The 17,357-nt window shown below is 35.2% G+C and overlaps 1 protein-coding gene across 2 annotated transcripts in view; it reads right to left on the reverse strand.

Annotated features, from left to right (window-relative positions):
- LOC145681016 (uncharacterized) overlaps positions 1–17,357 on the reverse strand; it is a 149,328-nt gene that overhangs the window by 41,996 nt on the left and 89,975 nt on the right. The window contains exons 9-10 of one of the 2 annotated variants that reach the window (XM_081752295.1): positions 14,051–14,366; positions 10,264–10,335 (exon numbers count right to left, since the gene is read on the reverse strand). In XM_081752295.1, coding sequence (XP_081608421.1) covers positions 10,264–10,335; positions 14,051–14,366 — 388 coding nt within the window. The remainder of the gene's footprint in view (positions 1–10,263; positions 10,336–14,050; positions 14,367–17,357) is intronic. The other variant, XM_081752296.1, reaches the window with a different exon arrangement.

The raw sequence follows: 17,357 nt of genomic DNA on the forward strand, positions 1-17,357 counted from the left end.
GCAAGCAGAAGCAAGAATGATGGGGTTGACAAACCAATAAAAAAGTACGAAAAGCTCAAACAAAATTTTCAGAGTCGTGCGTCTGAAAATGGTAGTAAGAAAATGTGAGAAATAATAAATTTGGTACAATATTGCATGTCATGGTTTCAATGAAAAGTTTGGTTGTTTATAATAATCTTTGTACTTTGGCTCTGGAAGCTTATACTTTTCGATGAGAAGTTTTCAATGAACTCGAATCAAGTTTACTGTATTGTACTAATATATACATCACGTTTTGTTACGATGTATTCCATTGTGATAATCTGAAAACAATCGTTTGAAATGTATTTTGAACGGCAAGAGGGCGGGAAAGGGAGTATAATATAATTTCATGCATACTGTGTACTTCTTTTCAACATAAATAAATAACATGTTAATAAGTATAATTAGTAAAAATCACAATCAAATTTGAAATTCGTGATCAATAAAGCGATTTCTTTCTAAATTTGGATAATAATAATACTCAACTCTTATATAGTACACAGAGAAAGAAAAGAGAACAAACATAGATATTCTAAATTTTTTTCAATACTTTTAAATGTTCTTTTACTCGAGATTTCTTCATAGTTTGTTATTTAAATACTTATTAACATATCCTCATTTTCTAACAAACCAATATATGTTGCCAGTAAAATGGTCTAGACTGATCAAGCTCCTGGTGTGATAACCACAGTATTTGTCCCCCCCCATTACGAAATCCTCGCTAAACGAACCAATAGACCTATATGTTGCTAGTAAAATAGTGTAGAATGATCGAGCCCTGGTGTGATGACACAGAATTTCATATAGGTCACGGACCCCCCCCCCCCCATTTTACGAAATCCTGGCTACGTACCTGACTGCACGCAACCCCGACAACGTACAGAAAGTAAAAGTAACTCTTGGCCCAGGGTCGTCATGTGACAGTGCGAATGATAGCGGAGAAAGTGGGAATTGATCGTGAGACTGCCTACCTCATAGTGATCCAGGATTTGGATAAATACAAGCTTTGCTCCCGACTTGTGCCCCACGCTTTGATTCCGGAATAAAGGCAACTTTGGCTTGACGCCTGTGGAGACCTCATCCCATGGCGGAACGACACCCAAATTTCCTGAGAACTATCGTCACGGGCGATGAGAACTGGTGTCTAAGGTACGGCCTCGAAGGAAAGTGTCAAAGTATGGAGTATCGGGGTCCAGGGTAGCTGAAAAGCAGGAAAGTGCAAAGTAAGAGATTTCGCATTAAGACAATGTTCATGGTGTTCTTCGACTCTGAGGGCTTCATTCATTTAAAAAATCCTCCTTGAGGGTACCATATTAATCCTGCTACATACGTGAAAATATTGAAACGTCTGTTGCGACAGATCAGGTGGGTACGTCCGTAGTTCGCCAAGCAATGCGACTGGACCCTTCTGCACGGCAATGCTGGTCACATACACTGCCTTTCTGGTGCAGCAGTTTCTTGCTAACAGAAAAGTTGTCACTCAATCACTCACCCTACTTCCAAGACTTGTCTCCACCGGATTTTTCCTTGCTTCCCAAATTGAAATTATCCCTGAAGGTCAGTGATTTTCGGACATTCAATGTAATGTTACGACCCAGCTGGAGGCCATCCCTTAAGATGAGTACGCCAGAAGCTTCCAGGCCTTATGCAATCGTTTCTAGAAGTGCATTACTATGAACGGGGATTACTTCGAAGGACAGTAACTGATGCATAAGACAACAATCTATTCGAAATTTAGATATACTTTTACTGAACTTTCTGGACAAAAGTTGTAGTGTCGAGTTGAAGTTTTACAATAGCATTTTTCTCTCATTTCAAGAAATCATATCATTACTTATCTTCCCATTAATAATGGAAGTCGAAATTAGGAAAGTCGTTCTAATTAATCACTTTTTTTTACCTCACTGGGGAAAGGAGGATAATGTTTTCAGGTTTCTTTATTTTCACAGGTAACTAAATATATTTGTAGAATTTGATGAATGACATATTAATAGATTTGTCATCATTCTCAGGAGTATATGGCATCAGATAAAAATCAATATGAAGGCGCTAAATACCATCTTCCTAAGACGCTAATCCCCATAAGGACTTAAATAATTTAATAGAACTTGATGAGTGAGGTATTGAAAGACTCATCATAATTTCAAGAGTGGCTCTTCAGTATCCAGCATCACATTTTAATTCAATAGAGTGGACAGAAAACACCATAACGCAAAAATTAAAGTCAATGTAACATTTTGTGTAGGACAGTGATGACCTATTTTTTAATATGCTCAGAACCAGGCCAAAATGAGAACCCTACCTGGGGGCAAACTAATTGCAAATATACAGATAAATAAAAATAAACATACAACAATGTAGAGCATATTTTCTTTATACAATTAGTCTTTTTGTCCCCCCCCCCCTTTTTTTGTTTTTTTGTTTGTTTGATTACGGTTGCCAGATCTTCGAGCACTGCTCGGAGTGCCCGGGTTTGAATTACATTCTACGAGCCAACTAACTAAATCTACGGATGTAATATATAATTAACTATCTATGTCAATACACCCATTATATAATTAAATATCTATGTCAATACACCCTATAATATACAGATACTTATCAATTTAATGGAAACATCACATGTCTCGGTTCTCATGTGTCAGGCTATTGGTAATGATATGTTAGGGTTAACTCCGCATAACGTGAGGAGCAGTAGAACATCAATGTATAGTGATCTGAGCACACGTTCAAAGTGTAAAATGGGCGATCTCCCTGATTCCCAAAGAGGGCAAATTGTTTGCGCTCGGTTATGTGATGGGGCCATGAGGAGATGCGAGGGTGAGTTACACCTGTAGTAGTATTTTTGCTGAACCATTGTTGCCAGAATGAAGTATTTTATGTAAAAAATGTGTTTTTTCTGAATACGTAAAAAATAGCCTTTACAACTGACAACGCTGCAAAACAACATGCAGTTTTTTTCCCATCCGTTAAATATATTGATGCATACTAAACATTTACATTAAGAATTACCGCAATTAATTGTTTTCCTGTTCCTCACAATTGATTATAAGCAATTTGCAAATTTTTTGAATTACACTTCTGGTCATTTATACCAGTGCTATTCAACTTTTTTCTAGCGTAACCCTAGACACAGTTCGCCACCCAATTGTGTGCCCCGGAAGCTGTTTAAAAGAAATTAAATCGAAATGAACTTACTAAACTTAATACACATGTTCTGTTGATTTAAAAGGGGGACAAATAGAGACTCAACAAAAGTACAATCAGTGTGCCAATGAAAATACTATTTACAGGGGGATAAAGTGTACAGCCGAAAAAAGTAACACGGGAAATTTCAAAACATGGGAAACATCCAGTTTTACTGGGGATTATTTTCCACTAATTCTCCCTGATAACTCGCACACTGAGGACAATGTTAAAAATTCAAAAACTAAAAGTAACTTGAGAATTAACCTGTTAATGAGACGACTGCGCGTGTTTCCGGGATGCCAACTCCTCGATTCTTGGTCGAATGTGTGAGAATGCAAGAATCAGAGCTTATTCTGAATTCAAGCGATTTTTGTGCTTGGTTTTTATTGATGTTAATACAGAGCAGTGTTGGGTAAGTTACTTGTAAAAATGTAACGCGTTACAAGTTACTTTACTTTACCTTAAAATGTAACTCGTTACTTGCCCCAGAAAAGTAACTGTTACTTTTAGGTCCGAAACTTTGAATATGTATAAATTAAAAAAAAAAAAAATCTTATGATTTCTATTTTCTCTACTACTGCTACTACTACTAGCACTACTACAATTATTTTTATTAATATTACACATTCTGATTTTCCCCAATCTCGTAAATGTTTAGAACTGTAAATTGATAACAACAGCGCTGCTATATCCTTTCATGCGAACTAGTAATAATGAAGACCTGCTCATCAGTCACAGTATATTCATATTAACCCCTTATTGTATATCGTTAGTTATGGCACCCATCAAACATATCCATAGTAATAGCAAATTATAAACAATGCGCTATTGTTGGAACTGTAAATAATTGTTCTCTTTTTATACGCGTAAACTGTAATATTGTAAACATGTTTGTTGACAAAAAATATTATATATATATATATCAACTGTGATTCTTAATTATTGGTTTACAAGGATAGTCATATCCTATAAAATAATTTATTATACTTTTTACATCGAAGTTTTGACGTTTCGCTAACTAATTTAAAACCTACTGCAAGTTGAAAGAGTATATCGTAGAAAATCACTATATCATTGTCACGATAACTAATCAATATATTACCCCTCCTACTTCACTTACACTCAATATACATTTCTTTATTTAGTCTCTTGGGAAAATGAAATCTTATTTTTTCTTATTCTGCTGCAATTGAAACTTTTTTTTCGAAGAAATTGCAACTTCTAAAGTCTCCGTAAGTATAAATAGAATAGCACTAAACAAGATTGAAGTATTGAAGAAAATAATATTATATTAGTAAGAGCACATGTAAACAAATTATTAACATTTGGATAATAGCTTGATCCCAAATGTTTTGTGCGCTCTTTCGGTCTACTCTAGAAATTTAACTTAAAAAAAAAAATAAAATAAAAAAAAAAAAAACTACCGTAGATGCTTCCTCAAATTTATGGACGAACTCCTGACTGCTGATAAATATTTCCCGCCGGGCACTTCAGGCACTTTACTTTTAAATTCTGTCCACCATCATCCTCAGATTTTAAGAAAAAGTATTTCTTCAAATGTTCGAAAGGTAAAATATTTTCGTCCTCCACTCGCAGTTCACTCACTGAATGAATCGATTTGGAGCTGTCAAAATCTATGACAAAATTTTCCAGGTGCTTGCAATCAGTACACGTGATTTCCCTGAGGTTATACTTACCTTCTAAAAACAGCAAGTCGCACTAATATCTTATCTGTTTCTCTGTGTATTGGTGATTAACTATCGGTCACTGACAGTTCATGCTCCATTGCTCCATTCTGAGAAATTTGCTACAGGAATTTTTTTTTTTTTTTCGAAAAATATACATATATTATAGTTACTCATCCGAAATGTAACGCAAAGTAGGTATGTTACTTAAAAATTTGTAAGACGTTACCATTACAGTTAGTTTGGAAAAAGCTGTAACGCGTTACTATGAATCGTTACTTAAAACGTAACACGTTACTTGCGTTAAGTTACTTCCCAAGACTGATACAGAGAAACCCTGTTCACACAAATATATTGATGGAAATGAAAGAAATTGTGAAATAGCACTGTCACTAATTTCCTTGTACTCTTTACGTACCCCACAAATATCTTCGGTGGGGTACCCCCGGTTGAATAACACTAATTTAAACAATTACTAAACTTAAACGTTACGATTTTGTCTCGTTGGTTTTATTCTCAAAATATCTCCGTAGACAACGATAACTTTTGTCTCAAAAATCATGTCTCTATTATTCTTACTTCAAAAAATGTACTCGATCAAAGTCTGGGTTGCATTTCTTTATGAACACTCTGTACAACATCTGTAGTCCGTTTCGAAGACACAAATCTGGTGCAGATTTCCGCCTGCATCCTCTCTCACAGATCTGAGTGAGGCACTACACGCGGAATAATATACTATTTCAATCGCTACCATTCATGACCTCTGTTTCATTCCATGTCGGATCAGATCTATTCTGAGAGGAAAAGATAGTCCAGTGCCATATTAATCTGATAAATAGCACTTTTTAAAGGTGTTTCCATTAAATTGGTAAGCATCTGTGTGTTCACTTAGTTGTTCTTAGTAGTGGCGGATCTAGGCCAGGGCCGGGAGGGCCTAGCCCCCCATTTTTTCAGCGACAAAATAATTTAAGCTATTATTTATATATTTTTGAAAGTTTATATATACCCATCATAGTCTGGGTACTGGCTGCCCCCTCCCCAGTTTTTACCTTCTAGATCCGCCACTAGTTCTTAGTTATTTACAAGGATTCTATTTTTATTGTACCACAGGGCTTAGTTTAAATTCTCTCCATTGTTGTGCTTGCATTATTGCGTGGCAACAACATCGTTTTCATTTAATAATTTGACAGAGGAGGGATGAAACTTAGAATTAATTTCTATGGAAATGGACTGCACATTGAGTTTTCTGTTTTGAAATCTATAATATCAACACTTGATAGGAATGATATAATATTAGTGGAAGATGATGAAATGCGTTTCTCGAGAAAGCAGATGCATCAAACATTGTCGAAATAATGCAATATATACTCCCTATAACAATCAGTAATTCACGTGTCGTACGGATGTTTGGTGTAATCAAAGTTTTGTAATCAAATGGTAGAATATCACAGAAATTTCTGGTGGCTGAAATTTTTTATTAAGATGAACTTGATTGTCAGTTAGCGCCCCTTTCAGCATCGAGACTAGACCTATATGAGATCTGGATCTACAATTTAAGGTGAAATCCGTTCTAACTTCCAAATTCTTTCACCGGGATTCGAACTTGGAACCCGGTGCACCAAAGACACACGCACCAGTTATTAGACCAGCGGGCAGAGCAAGTTGAACTTGGAAATGGCCCATCAAATTTTCAACAAATGTTAATGGAATATATAATTCTTCTACAGCAGCATGAATAATAAGGTAAGCGTCTATAATCACTTCTGTTTTATGTTATTTTCATTTTGTTTGGTAGAGTATACGTTTCTTTAGTAGTAATGGTGATGTTAGTTGTTAGTTATAGTAGTTATAAGTCCTAGAAATAACTGTGGTAATAACATGAAAAAAAAATTCTTCAGTTTCAAAAATCTTTTAGTGTCCTAAATTACACAAAATGCTGGTTTCCGTCCTTACTTCAATTCAATCTGGCAACTCAACGTTTGATAGTTCTCTTCTACAAAGTCATTTGTGTTTGTACAGACATTGTATGTTCGAAGTGCGTGATTTTTTTAAAATACCGCCATTGAAGTTTTCTGGTATAACAAACCAATGAAAATATTAATTTAATGGCAACATATTCCATTTTTTGATGTAATTCGAATACTTAATATTTATCCGTATATAAAAGATTTTCATGAGAAGGACATTAATTTATTTTGGCAGATACTGTTTCCTTGAATACTTTGTAAAACGAAGAGGGCCTACATTAATACTTTCTGGAGCAAGAAAACAGTATTCTCTTTACTCCCCATTCATAATGTGGAGAACCGAAAATAATTATAATCAGAGAATTCATGTAAACTTATGTCAACAAATTTTGAAGACCAGGTTTGAAACCCAATTGAAAATTATGTATAATTTTAGTAAAATGTTTATAACTTCAGTAATACGTTAACTTTTGTAAAAATAAAAATAGTAAAAATCATAACAAATAGTTTCAATTCATATATTAATTTAATTAATTTTATGTACTGTGTGTTGAACATTTTTAATTCAAGGATAATTTGCGGGTTCACAATTACACAAATACACAAATGAATATCAATACCTGACAATTTCCTTAACAGTGATCAGTAAAAAAAAATCATACGATCAATCGCACTTGTTTATTGTTTTAAGAAAAAAAAAAGAGTATAAATATAATATTTGCGAATGTATGTGAATCGTGTGATAGCTATAGCCAAGGAGCAGAAACATCAGAAGAAGGATAGATTGTAATAGGGAAATAGGGTAGCAAGCACTTCTACACGTTAATTCAATTGGTGGCAAAATATTCCTTGGTATATCTTTATCTGTCTTGCTGGTATCACGTTAAGAAACAAAATGATGGGACATTTAAGAAAACAATAGTTTATACTCGAAACTCAAGGAAAAGATAAGAATTTCCAGATTGACTTCAAAGTACTGTGGTTCTATGAGACATGAGTATAATTAGCAATGGCGTATTTAGGGGGTGGCTGACGGGCTCAATCCCCCCCCCCCCGAAATAAATTTGTTATACGCAAAACTTCATTAAAATTTGTCGGCACCCAAAAGGAAAAATATAAGTGCTTATTTACATGTTGTGCATAGCCCCCCTGAAACAAAATCCTAAATACGCCACTGATAATTAGTAGTTAAGGTATTGTTCCCCTTCCAGTTCTGCAGTCACTATCAAAAAGAAAATTTTGTTGAGATATTTAAGTCATACTACAGCTCAATGAAAAAATGTGTGTAACTTCAATTTTTATTAGCTTATTTACATTTTCCTTCTTTATGTCAAACTGGCGGGAAAAAAACTCCATTATATTATGGAGAATCGGTATTAAATAGGAAAGCAAAAGTCCACATTGTCGCATGCAAACTCCCTCAAAAATTATTTCAAACAACATTACGACTAACAACAAACAACAACAACATTACGGTACTTATATACCTAAAAATTGAATTCTAAATCTATTATTAAGATGCATTCATTATGAAATTATGAAGACTGAACCATGACATCTAAAGAATGTACTATTCTATTAAATTGCGAAGATTACCGTTTCCAGTTCAACTCAGCTTCTTGATGTTAACATTAGTTTCACTTCAAATGGGAATGAGCATATTTTCCAACTTAACAAAAAAATTTAGTAGTATTTGTTTTGATTTTTGTAGACTGAAAGGTAGTGTCACAACACAAGCTTTATTTTCACTCTATTATGCAACATTCCAATCATTATTAAGTTACAATATTATTTTCTGGAGCCACTCCAGTGAACGTATTAAAACTTTTTGAGAACAAAAGAAGGTACTAAGGGTTATGTTTGGATTCTCGCCAAAGACTTCTTGCAAACTTATCTTTCAAGAACAATTTTTTTTTCTTCCTTGTGTGTATTTATATAAAATTACTTTGTTTGCCTAAGTAATAAACACTTGTTTAAAGAAAATAATAACGTATGTAATTACAATATTCGGTACCTTAATAATAATCTACATGTTATTCCGCAAAATTTCTTGTCTTGTTCAAAAAGTATACATATAAACTGTATGAAAAATTTCAATAAGTTACCTGAGTTTCTAAAACAAAATGTAACATATTCTAAGTCGGAACTCTATAACTTGTTAGTGAGTAAATGGAATTACTTTACTAATGAGCTATGAAGACAACTAAATCATCTTTTACGATTTACGCATCACTTACATTAATTATGTTATGAATGTATGTATGTTTGATGAGCCATTTTGTTAAGATCATTCTGAACCTGTAAGAGTTTGTTCTAAAAGTATATCATTATTTTGTAATTTTGACAGCTGTACGTGTACTCGGGTATAATCTTAATTATATGTGACACAGGGTAATCTCTATATATAAAAATGAAAGTCACTATGTGACTTAACTCTTGAACCACACGACCACTCTCGATCAAATTTTCAACATAGATGAGGTTTGAGCCTGGAAGCGTTTTTATCATTTCACTTTGACGGTACAACGTAGGGGAGAGGGATAAGGGAGATATATAAAAATAAATAAAACTAAATAACTCTTGAGCCACGATAGTTTTTATCGTTTCACTTTGACGTTGCAACTTACGGAAGGGGAAGTAAAAATGAAAGTGGCTACGATTGTGAATTAATAACTCTTGAACCAAGAGACCAATCTCGATCAAATTTTTAACATAGATGAGGTTCGGGCCTGGGATGGATTTTTATTATTTCACTTTGACGGTGCAACTTAGGAGACGGGGAGGGGGAGATATTTAAACATGATCCAAAATGACCGATATTAGTGTAGAATCCATAGTTTTCGAGGTCGCTGAGACGAACAGCGAAACTTCCGATGCTGTTTAAATCCAAATTTACCCCTTTATGTCCAAAATGAAACGTATTCTTCCCGTTTTAAGAACAGGTATTCTGCTAGTAAATAAATAAACATGAAATTAATAGTTTCATCTATTTCAGAGTTGCAAAGATGATATGAGTTTTAGCTGCTGAATGTATAATATTTATAGAAACTGATATACATGCTTTGTTCTAAGAGCTCTGAAGCCACAGCATTGAGTCTGGTAGTTTTTTAATAAGCATTTAATCGATAATATATTAACAGGTAAAGCATTTAGAGCACAAAATCCCTCTGATAAGAGAATTCAACAAAGCATTGAAAAGAAAGTTAGAAAAAGAAAATTGCTTTACTTAATATACTGAATATGAAATTATTCATCAATTTTTTATGAATACCTAGGTAGTTCTTCCCTTATGTTTCTTTTCTTTTCGCTTTTCATAAACTATGCAGCTATAACTACATTACTTTACACGGTACGTTGTGCAAACATAGTGATTAAGATATCAATTACAAAGTCATACTTACATTATCATCGTAATCTGACTTTGTATTTTGGAGACTGTCAATGAAATCTGAGAGTTCTGGTAAACAGTTATCCTGTAGGAGAAAGATGAATCTATAAATTTGCACTAAATGATATAAAAATATATATTAATGTATATCTGTATCAATTTTCAATTTTCCTGTTGTTCTTGAAGAGTTACGCTATGATTTTTTTTTTAAATAGTAAGAGCAAATAACATACACTACTAGAACTTCTAATATACCTTGTACGGTCAGCGACAAAAGTTCTTTCCGTTTGATGAAATTAATTTCGTAAATAAATTCAAAATGAAAGGACAATTTGAGTATAGTTTTCAGTAAATTAAAAAGAATGTAACTTTCTTTACGGTCATACCACTTTTATTGCTAAAATAAATCTTACGAAACGGAAAGAACTTTTGTTGCTGACTATACATCAAAACAAGTTTTGAAATCACTGTTTAGACAATAAAAAAAAAGGAAAAGAAAGAAAAAGGAAAAAGTTAACAGAGTGAACGTGAAGAAGACACAAATATATGTCTCCATAGATTTAAGAGCTTCAACCTGCAAACGTCCGTAGAGTTGATAGTCTTCTTGATGATCCTTTCTTCTGAGGGGACAATAAATGAATTGATCTTGTTGAACCAATTATTTTCGAACTAGCAGAACACCCGTTCTTCGCACGAGGAGAATACGTTTCATTTTGGACATAAAAGACACCAAAATTGTCACTAATCAACTTAGGGACAACAAAAACTATGAATTCGACACTAATATCGACAATCTTCAATTATGTTTACATGTCACCATCCCCCTTAGGAGTGCTAATGGGGGTTGAATTTAGATTTAAACGGGATCGGAAATGTCACTGTTCGTCTCAGCAACCTTGAAAACCATGGATTGGACACTAATATCAGTCGTCTTCGATCATTTATATATATATATCCCTCCTCTCCCCTAAATTGCACCGTCAAAATGAAATGATAAAAACCACCCCGGGCCCAAAGCTCATCTATGTTGAAAATTTGATCAAGATCGGCCGGGTGGTTCAAGAGTTATTAAGTCACAAACATAGTCACTTTCATTTTTATATATATAATAATATAGACCTATATAGATAGATACAACTATATTCTAATATTAACTTCTCATTCTCGGTGTGACAAAAAAAAAAAAAAAAAAAAAAAAGTAGACTTTCTTTCAGTTCTTGATTATCTGATTTGTCAACGAGAACATGGAACAGAAAGTCACGATCTTATACAGAATCATATTGACTTTTTTCATATGATGCTTTTACCATATTGATTTTCTTTATATGATTTTTTCACTATGTTATTCATATCTATTTTCTACCATGTTTTCAAATAGACATTAAATGGGACTTATATTCCTTTGGAAAGTCTACTGTTATGATTATACGCCTGTGTGCGACACAAGCAAATTTCTCTCTAAATTCTTGACCGAGACCAGATAATATTTCAGACGATCTCTGAGAAAAGAACGCAATCCCTGACAAAGAAGAGAGAAACATCTTACACTTTTTGGTATTATGATCCCTAAAGATTTTAATAGGGACCAACTGCTTAAAGTGCGCCCAAGTCTGGTGTAGGTATTCCAGGTTCGATCTCAGGCCAGACGAGTTTGTGGTAGATTTTCTCAAGTTCTTCCGTTTCCTCCCACATTTTTGTTCCACTAATTCTTTCACAACCATTCACTTTCATTGTTCATCTGTCTCCTTTAACCTATAGGGAATATTGTGGGAAGTAAAACGTTGATTTGGGTCTCAACTTGTATTGGTAAGATTTTAAGGTTTTGAAAAAGTTCCGTTAGTGTATTTGCATTGCAGCTACAATTTTTTTTTAATTTTTGATTTAAATTCAGCTAATATTGTCTAGAAATACAACCCATATTCCTGGATAGTCCCGAAAATATTATGAATGTTGCAAATGAGAATATAGTCTATAATCGTATCCTCTAACAAAATCTAATCTAATATAGATCTTGCAATCACTGGAATCTCGACATTCGTTGTTTCTATGAAATAAAAGTCCATGCTAAACTTAAAAGAAAATGAGGAAGGAAAATAACAAATCCGTTTTTTTCTCTTGCCATACACAATATCAATTTACATTTCCAATTTTCTGCATCAATCTTATATTGATCTCTTATTGAAAATTATCCTTGGAACTGTACTAAATTTTATATAGTACCACTTCAGAAGCATTGTGGCTCTATTCATGTCTTCTTCCAACAATGTGTAAATTTCTAAAGTTGCTAAACAAACACACATACACTAAAAAAGGCAAAAAGAAAGAAAGAAAAATTGCATGCCTAACAACAGAGGTTTAACTTTGTGTACCTTTGTTATATATATATATAAAATCTTAAAGTTGCTCCTGGATGAGCGTTTGTCCTAATGTATTTTCTCCTTTTGGAAGAGAGGTTCCTGGGTGAATGGCCAATTTCGAAACCCCATCAAAGTCGCCCTAAATAATTTTCCAAAAGTCAAGACAAAATTAATCGTTTTCTCTCTCTCTCTCTCTCTCTCTCTCTCTCTCTCTCTCTCTCTCTCTCTCTCCTCTCTCTCTCTTGAAAAGAGTAGATCCATCCCATTTAGGGTGGATCATTAGGCAAAATTACACAATCTCTCTGAAATTAGTTACAACAAAGTATCTTTTACCAAGTTTTTTAATGATATAATCAATTCAAGGAAGTAACGTTCATGCCACTAATAAAAAGTGCTCACGCTTGAATAAATTTTCAGCCGCACATTTTATATTAACTTCAGAGGGTTGAATCCATTGAAGCTATTTTTAAACATTTCCAAGAGACTACGGGAAAATGACTTCAAATTTGTGATCATTTGAAGTCAAATTTGTGATCATCATTTGAAGTACCACTTATGCCAAGAGTAAAAATGCCCATGCTTGGATACGTTTATAATTACTTTTTCTACTAATTTGAGGATGCAAGGTAAATTTGGGATATAAATTAATGTAACTACTTTGAGGTCATTTTTTTTCTCGTGACTCCATGTACGGATGTACTTAAAAACAGTTCAATTGGTTTCAGCATCCTCAAATTAGTATTAACAAAAGTGTAGCAAGAAATTTGTTCAAGCGTGGTCACTTTTTACTAGTGATATTAGCTTTAGTTCTTTAGTAATGATTATTTCAGCTATTTCCATCTGATATTCCATCTACAGAAAATCCTAATTAACCCCACAAGAGCTGTGTTTACATTCAGGTCAATGAATATTGAATCAAGATAATCTTATTTATATTTTAAAATACTGACAAATTTTGTCCTACCTCAAATATGAACAGTCTTACCGTGTATCACGAATGAATTGTACGTATAACGGTTTTACTGCGCTCTGACACATTTGTTAATGAGCCGGTAACTGGATCAATATGCAGTGAAGATTCCTATCTTCATGTGTAACCTTCCTGAGAGATAAAGTAAAGAAACTAACTTGTCAAAACTGTATCGAACTTGGCTTCATGAAAAAGTACGATCCACAATTTATAGGTATATGAAAAAGATGTGAACTTTATTTTTCTTAGTCCACTATATGGGTTTAGTTTAGCAAGATTGGGAAGTCATTGACAAAGGTGTCAGCGCCTACTGAAACCGTTTGATTGAAATACAATTACTTTGTGATACAAACAAAGACTGATTATATTTGACTTATTTATTATGTTATGCATAGCATAGTTGCTGATCCATACTCGTTATTCATCATCCTATATTCTATCCTATGGCATCCATCAGCAATTATTTCCCCTACCTCGTCTTCGTTTCCTGGTTCAGCGCATCCATTCTCTCCCTTTTCATATCGCCTCAGACAATTCATAAGTTGATTCTTGCAATATATGGCTAAACCTTGTGATTTCATCACACGATCTCTTTGTTCAAGTTCTAACTGTGTTTGGATCAATGCCTTTTCCAAATTCTCATTTTTGTTTACAGCTTCTGCTAGAGCGGTCTGAAGATCCACAATTTGCTGTTGTAATTCATTAATCTGTAGTGACTTTTCACCATCTTCATTATTCATTTCTGAACGAAATTCGCTCAGTTGTCTTTTGTAGAGTCGACATTGCTCTCTGCAATGAAAGAAAATGTATACTTTGTGAATGAATTTCCACAACACATTTGAAATATCTCAGATTTAGAAAGAATAAGTAGAACAAATTAGGCAAAGATGAATAGTTTTTATTTTTGCACAATAGTCTGCAGGTCTCAATCTCGAATTCTGAGACCGTCCATTTTACTTTATTTTCAGAGCTTTCGTCAGTCCTACCAGACGAATATTGAATTATCACCTTGTATCTAAAGGCCTTGGTTCATTTAAATCCGGAATGCATTGTTATCTTTCATTATTTTCAGCGTAAATAGCTGTAAATCTGCATCTGGAAGTTTAATTGTAAATTCATCAACCAATGGCGGGTCTTGAGAAATGTCACATGGGTACAAATTAAAATTTTGTCGCTACAAAATAAGAAAACAGCATACGAGGAGTGATCAGAAAGAAGGTTATAAAGCCGATATTTCTGGAGTTTCTGTTATAGAGAAATGAGGAGTCTGCGGTAATTTTAATACATGGAGTTAGCAACTGTGCAGAGTTTCAAACACAGTGCTAGTTGTAGGTAAACAGAAATGGCGACTCATTTGAAAAACCGGCCTCGCGAAGAAATCCGCTCAGTGATTCGATTTTTGTGGGCGAAACATGTAACCATGGCTGAGATTCACCAACAGCACGTAGAGGTTTACGGGGAGACTGTAATGTCTCGCAAGCGTGTCGCAGAATGGTGTCGAAAGTTTGCAGCTATTAGAGAAAATGTCACCAACGAGGAGTGCAGTGGCCAACCCAGCACAGCATCAACAGATTTGAACATTGCTCGCGTGGGGAGGAGCTGATTTAGAACAACAGAAGGATCACGTTACGGCATCTGATGGCAGAATTGCTAATGTTGTTTGGAAGCGTTCGTCACGTTCGGAGTTGAAACATTAATGAGAACGTGGCTGAACACGTAAGAACAGAATTTTTACAAGGGGGAAATCTTCAAACTCATCCTACGATGCGACAAGTGCTTTAACCAATACGAGACTATGTCGGAAAATAACCTAATGTATGTATTATCTGTTGGCGCATTGGTTGTATGAAATGATATATACACGTTTCACTGCAGGCTTTGTAACCTTACTTTCTGATCACCCCTCGTATTTAATATACTGATTCTTATATACATTACGTAGGTACATAAGGTAGTTTTCTTTCCTAAGTTTGTAGCGATAACATTTTAATTTCTATTAGTATGATTTCCCTCAAGATCCGCAACTGGCGTAAACAGAATTTAAGTTAGAAGAAATTATATATATCAAATAAAAACTCTTAAACACATGACCATATTTGAAAATTCATGGCATTTCTTAATAAAAGTTTTTTTTTTAAATCTTAACGTTTCACGATTATGCACTAAGGTTTAGAGAAACAATGATAATGATAATGAATGAAATGGCAGAATGAAGATAGTGGAAAGAAACGGGAGAACCCATGTACACGGTGTTTGTTCACCCCAAAGCCTACCTGGCACTAATAAAAGTTAAAATATTTAATGTTAAAATGTTCATTTTAACAATACAGGGTGGCCCATAAGTCTTAGTACAGTGGATTATTTTGGAAACAAACATGATTAAAGCAAATCTGACTAGAGGAGGGCGGACTTGGGTAAAGGAGCTACTGATTGATGCACGCGTGGTGAATGGCGGCCATTTTGAATTCAGATTATTTTTTTTCAAATAGGTAGATAGGCATGTGGCACACCAATTAACATTGCTTTTTGCAGGGGACGCAGTCCCGCAAGCAGAAATGCATTATCATGTCCCGTTCCAAAGTTATGACGCCCCAAATTTGACGTTTTTTTGTTTCCTTGTAGGGAGAGCGACATGGCACTAACGTTGCAAGAAAGACGCGACGCCCCAAATTTGACAGGTTTTCTTTTCGTTGAAAGTAGAGCGAGATGGCACTGACGAAGCAGGAAAAAAATTGAAATTATCCTAATGTCTGGGGAAAGAACCAGCCGTGTGATTGCCCAAGACTTCAACGCGCGCCATCCCGAAAAACCTGCAATAAGCCACAACACCGTTAGCTACCTCATTAGGAAATTCAGTGTAACTGCTAATGTTGCTGACAGACCACGGTCAGGCCCCCCACAAACCGCGACAGATGAGGAGTCATCCACAATGGTGTTTGGTACGAGTGTGAAAAGTCCGAAGCGCAGCACAAGACAACTATTAGCGATAACAGACGTACCACGTGCTTCCGTGATGAGGATTCTCCATACGAACAAGTGGTATCCCTTCAAGTTACAGCTTGTCCACAACCTTTCAGAGGATGATCCAGACCAGCGCATGGAATTCGCCAATTGGGCTTTGTCACAATATAACCGATATCTGTATTTCCCAGCCAGCATTCTCTTCAGAGACGAGGCAAACTTTTATTTGGATGGGGAAGTGAATCGCCAGAACATGCGATATTGGTCGGATGCAAACCCACATGCGATCAATCCCTGCAAGAGGGTTATCCTTGCTCATATCATGGTGTGGTGTGGCATATGGAAAACATCAATCATTGGACCCTTATTCATTCCTGGTACCCTAAATGGTGTCCGATATATGGACATGTTACAGGAGTTGGTGTTTCCGTAGGTTCTCCGCCCTGATGCCACCTTGCCGCGATATTTCCAGCAAGATGGTCCCCCACCGCACTATGCGCTGCCTGTGCGGGAATGCTTGGATCTGCATTTTCCTGGACGTTGGATCGGTCGCCGAGGCCCTGTAGAATGGGCAGCCCGGTCGCCGGATCTCACTCCCTTGGATTTTTTTTTATGGGGACACTTAAAACACCTGGTGTATCAGGAGAAGATTCGGGATGTTGCACACCTACAGGGATATATTCAGGATACCTGTGATAGCATCACCCCCGCTGTGTTGTTACGGGTTCAGGAAGACTGGATTAAGAGACTCTGGTTATGTGTTGCAATGGACGGGCAACATGTGGAGCACATCCTGTAGGTGGGACTTTGTGGCGTCAT

The sequence above is a fragment of the Thermobia domestica genome, chromosome 3 (genome assembly GCF_964235325.1).
Source record: "Thermobia domestica chromosome 3, izTheDome1.hap1.1, whole genome shotgun sequence".
Classification (NCBI taxonomy): Eukaryota; Metazoa; Arthropoda; class Insecta; order Zygentoma; family Lepismatidae; genus Thermobia; species Thermobia domestica.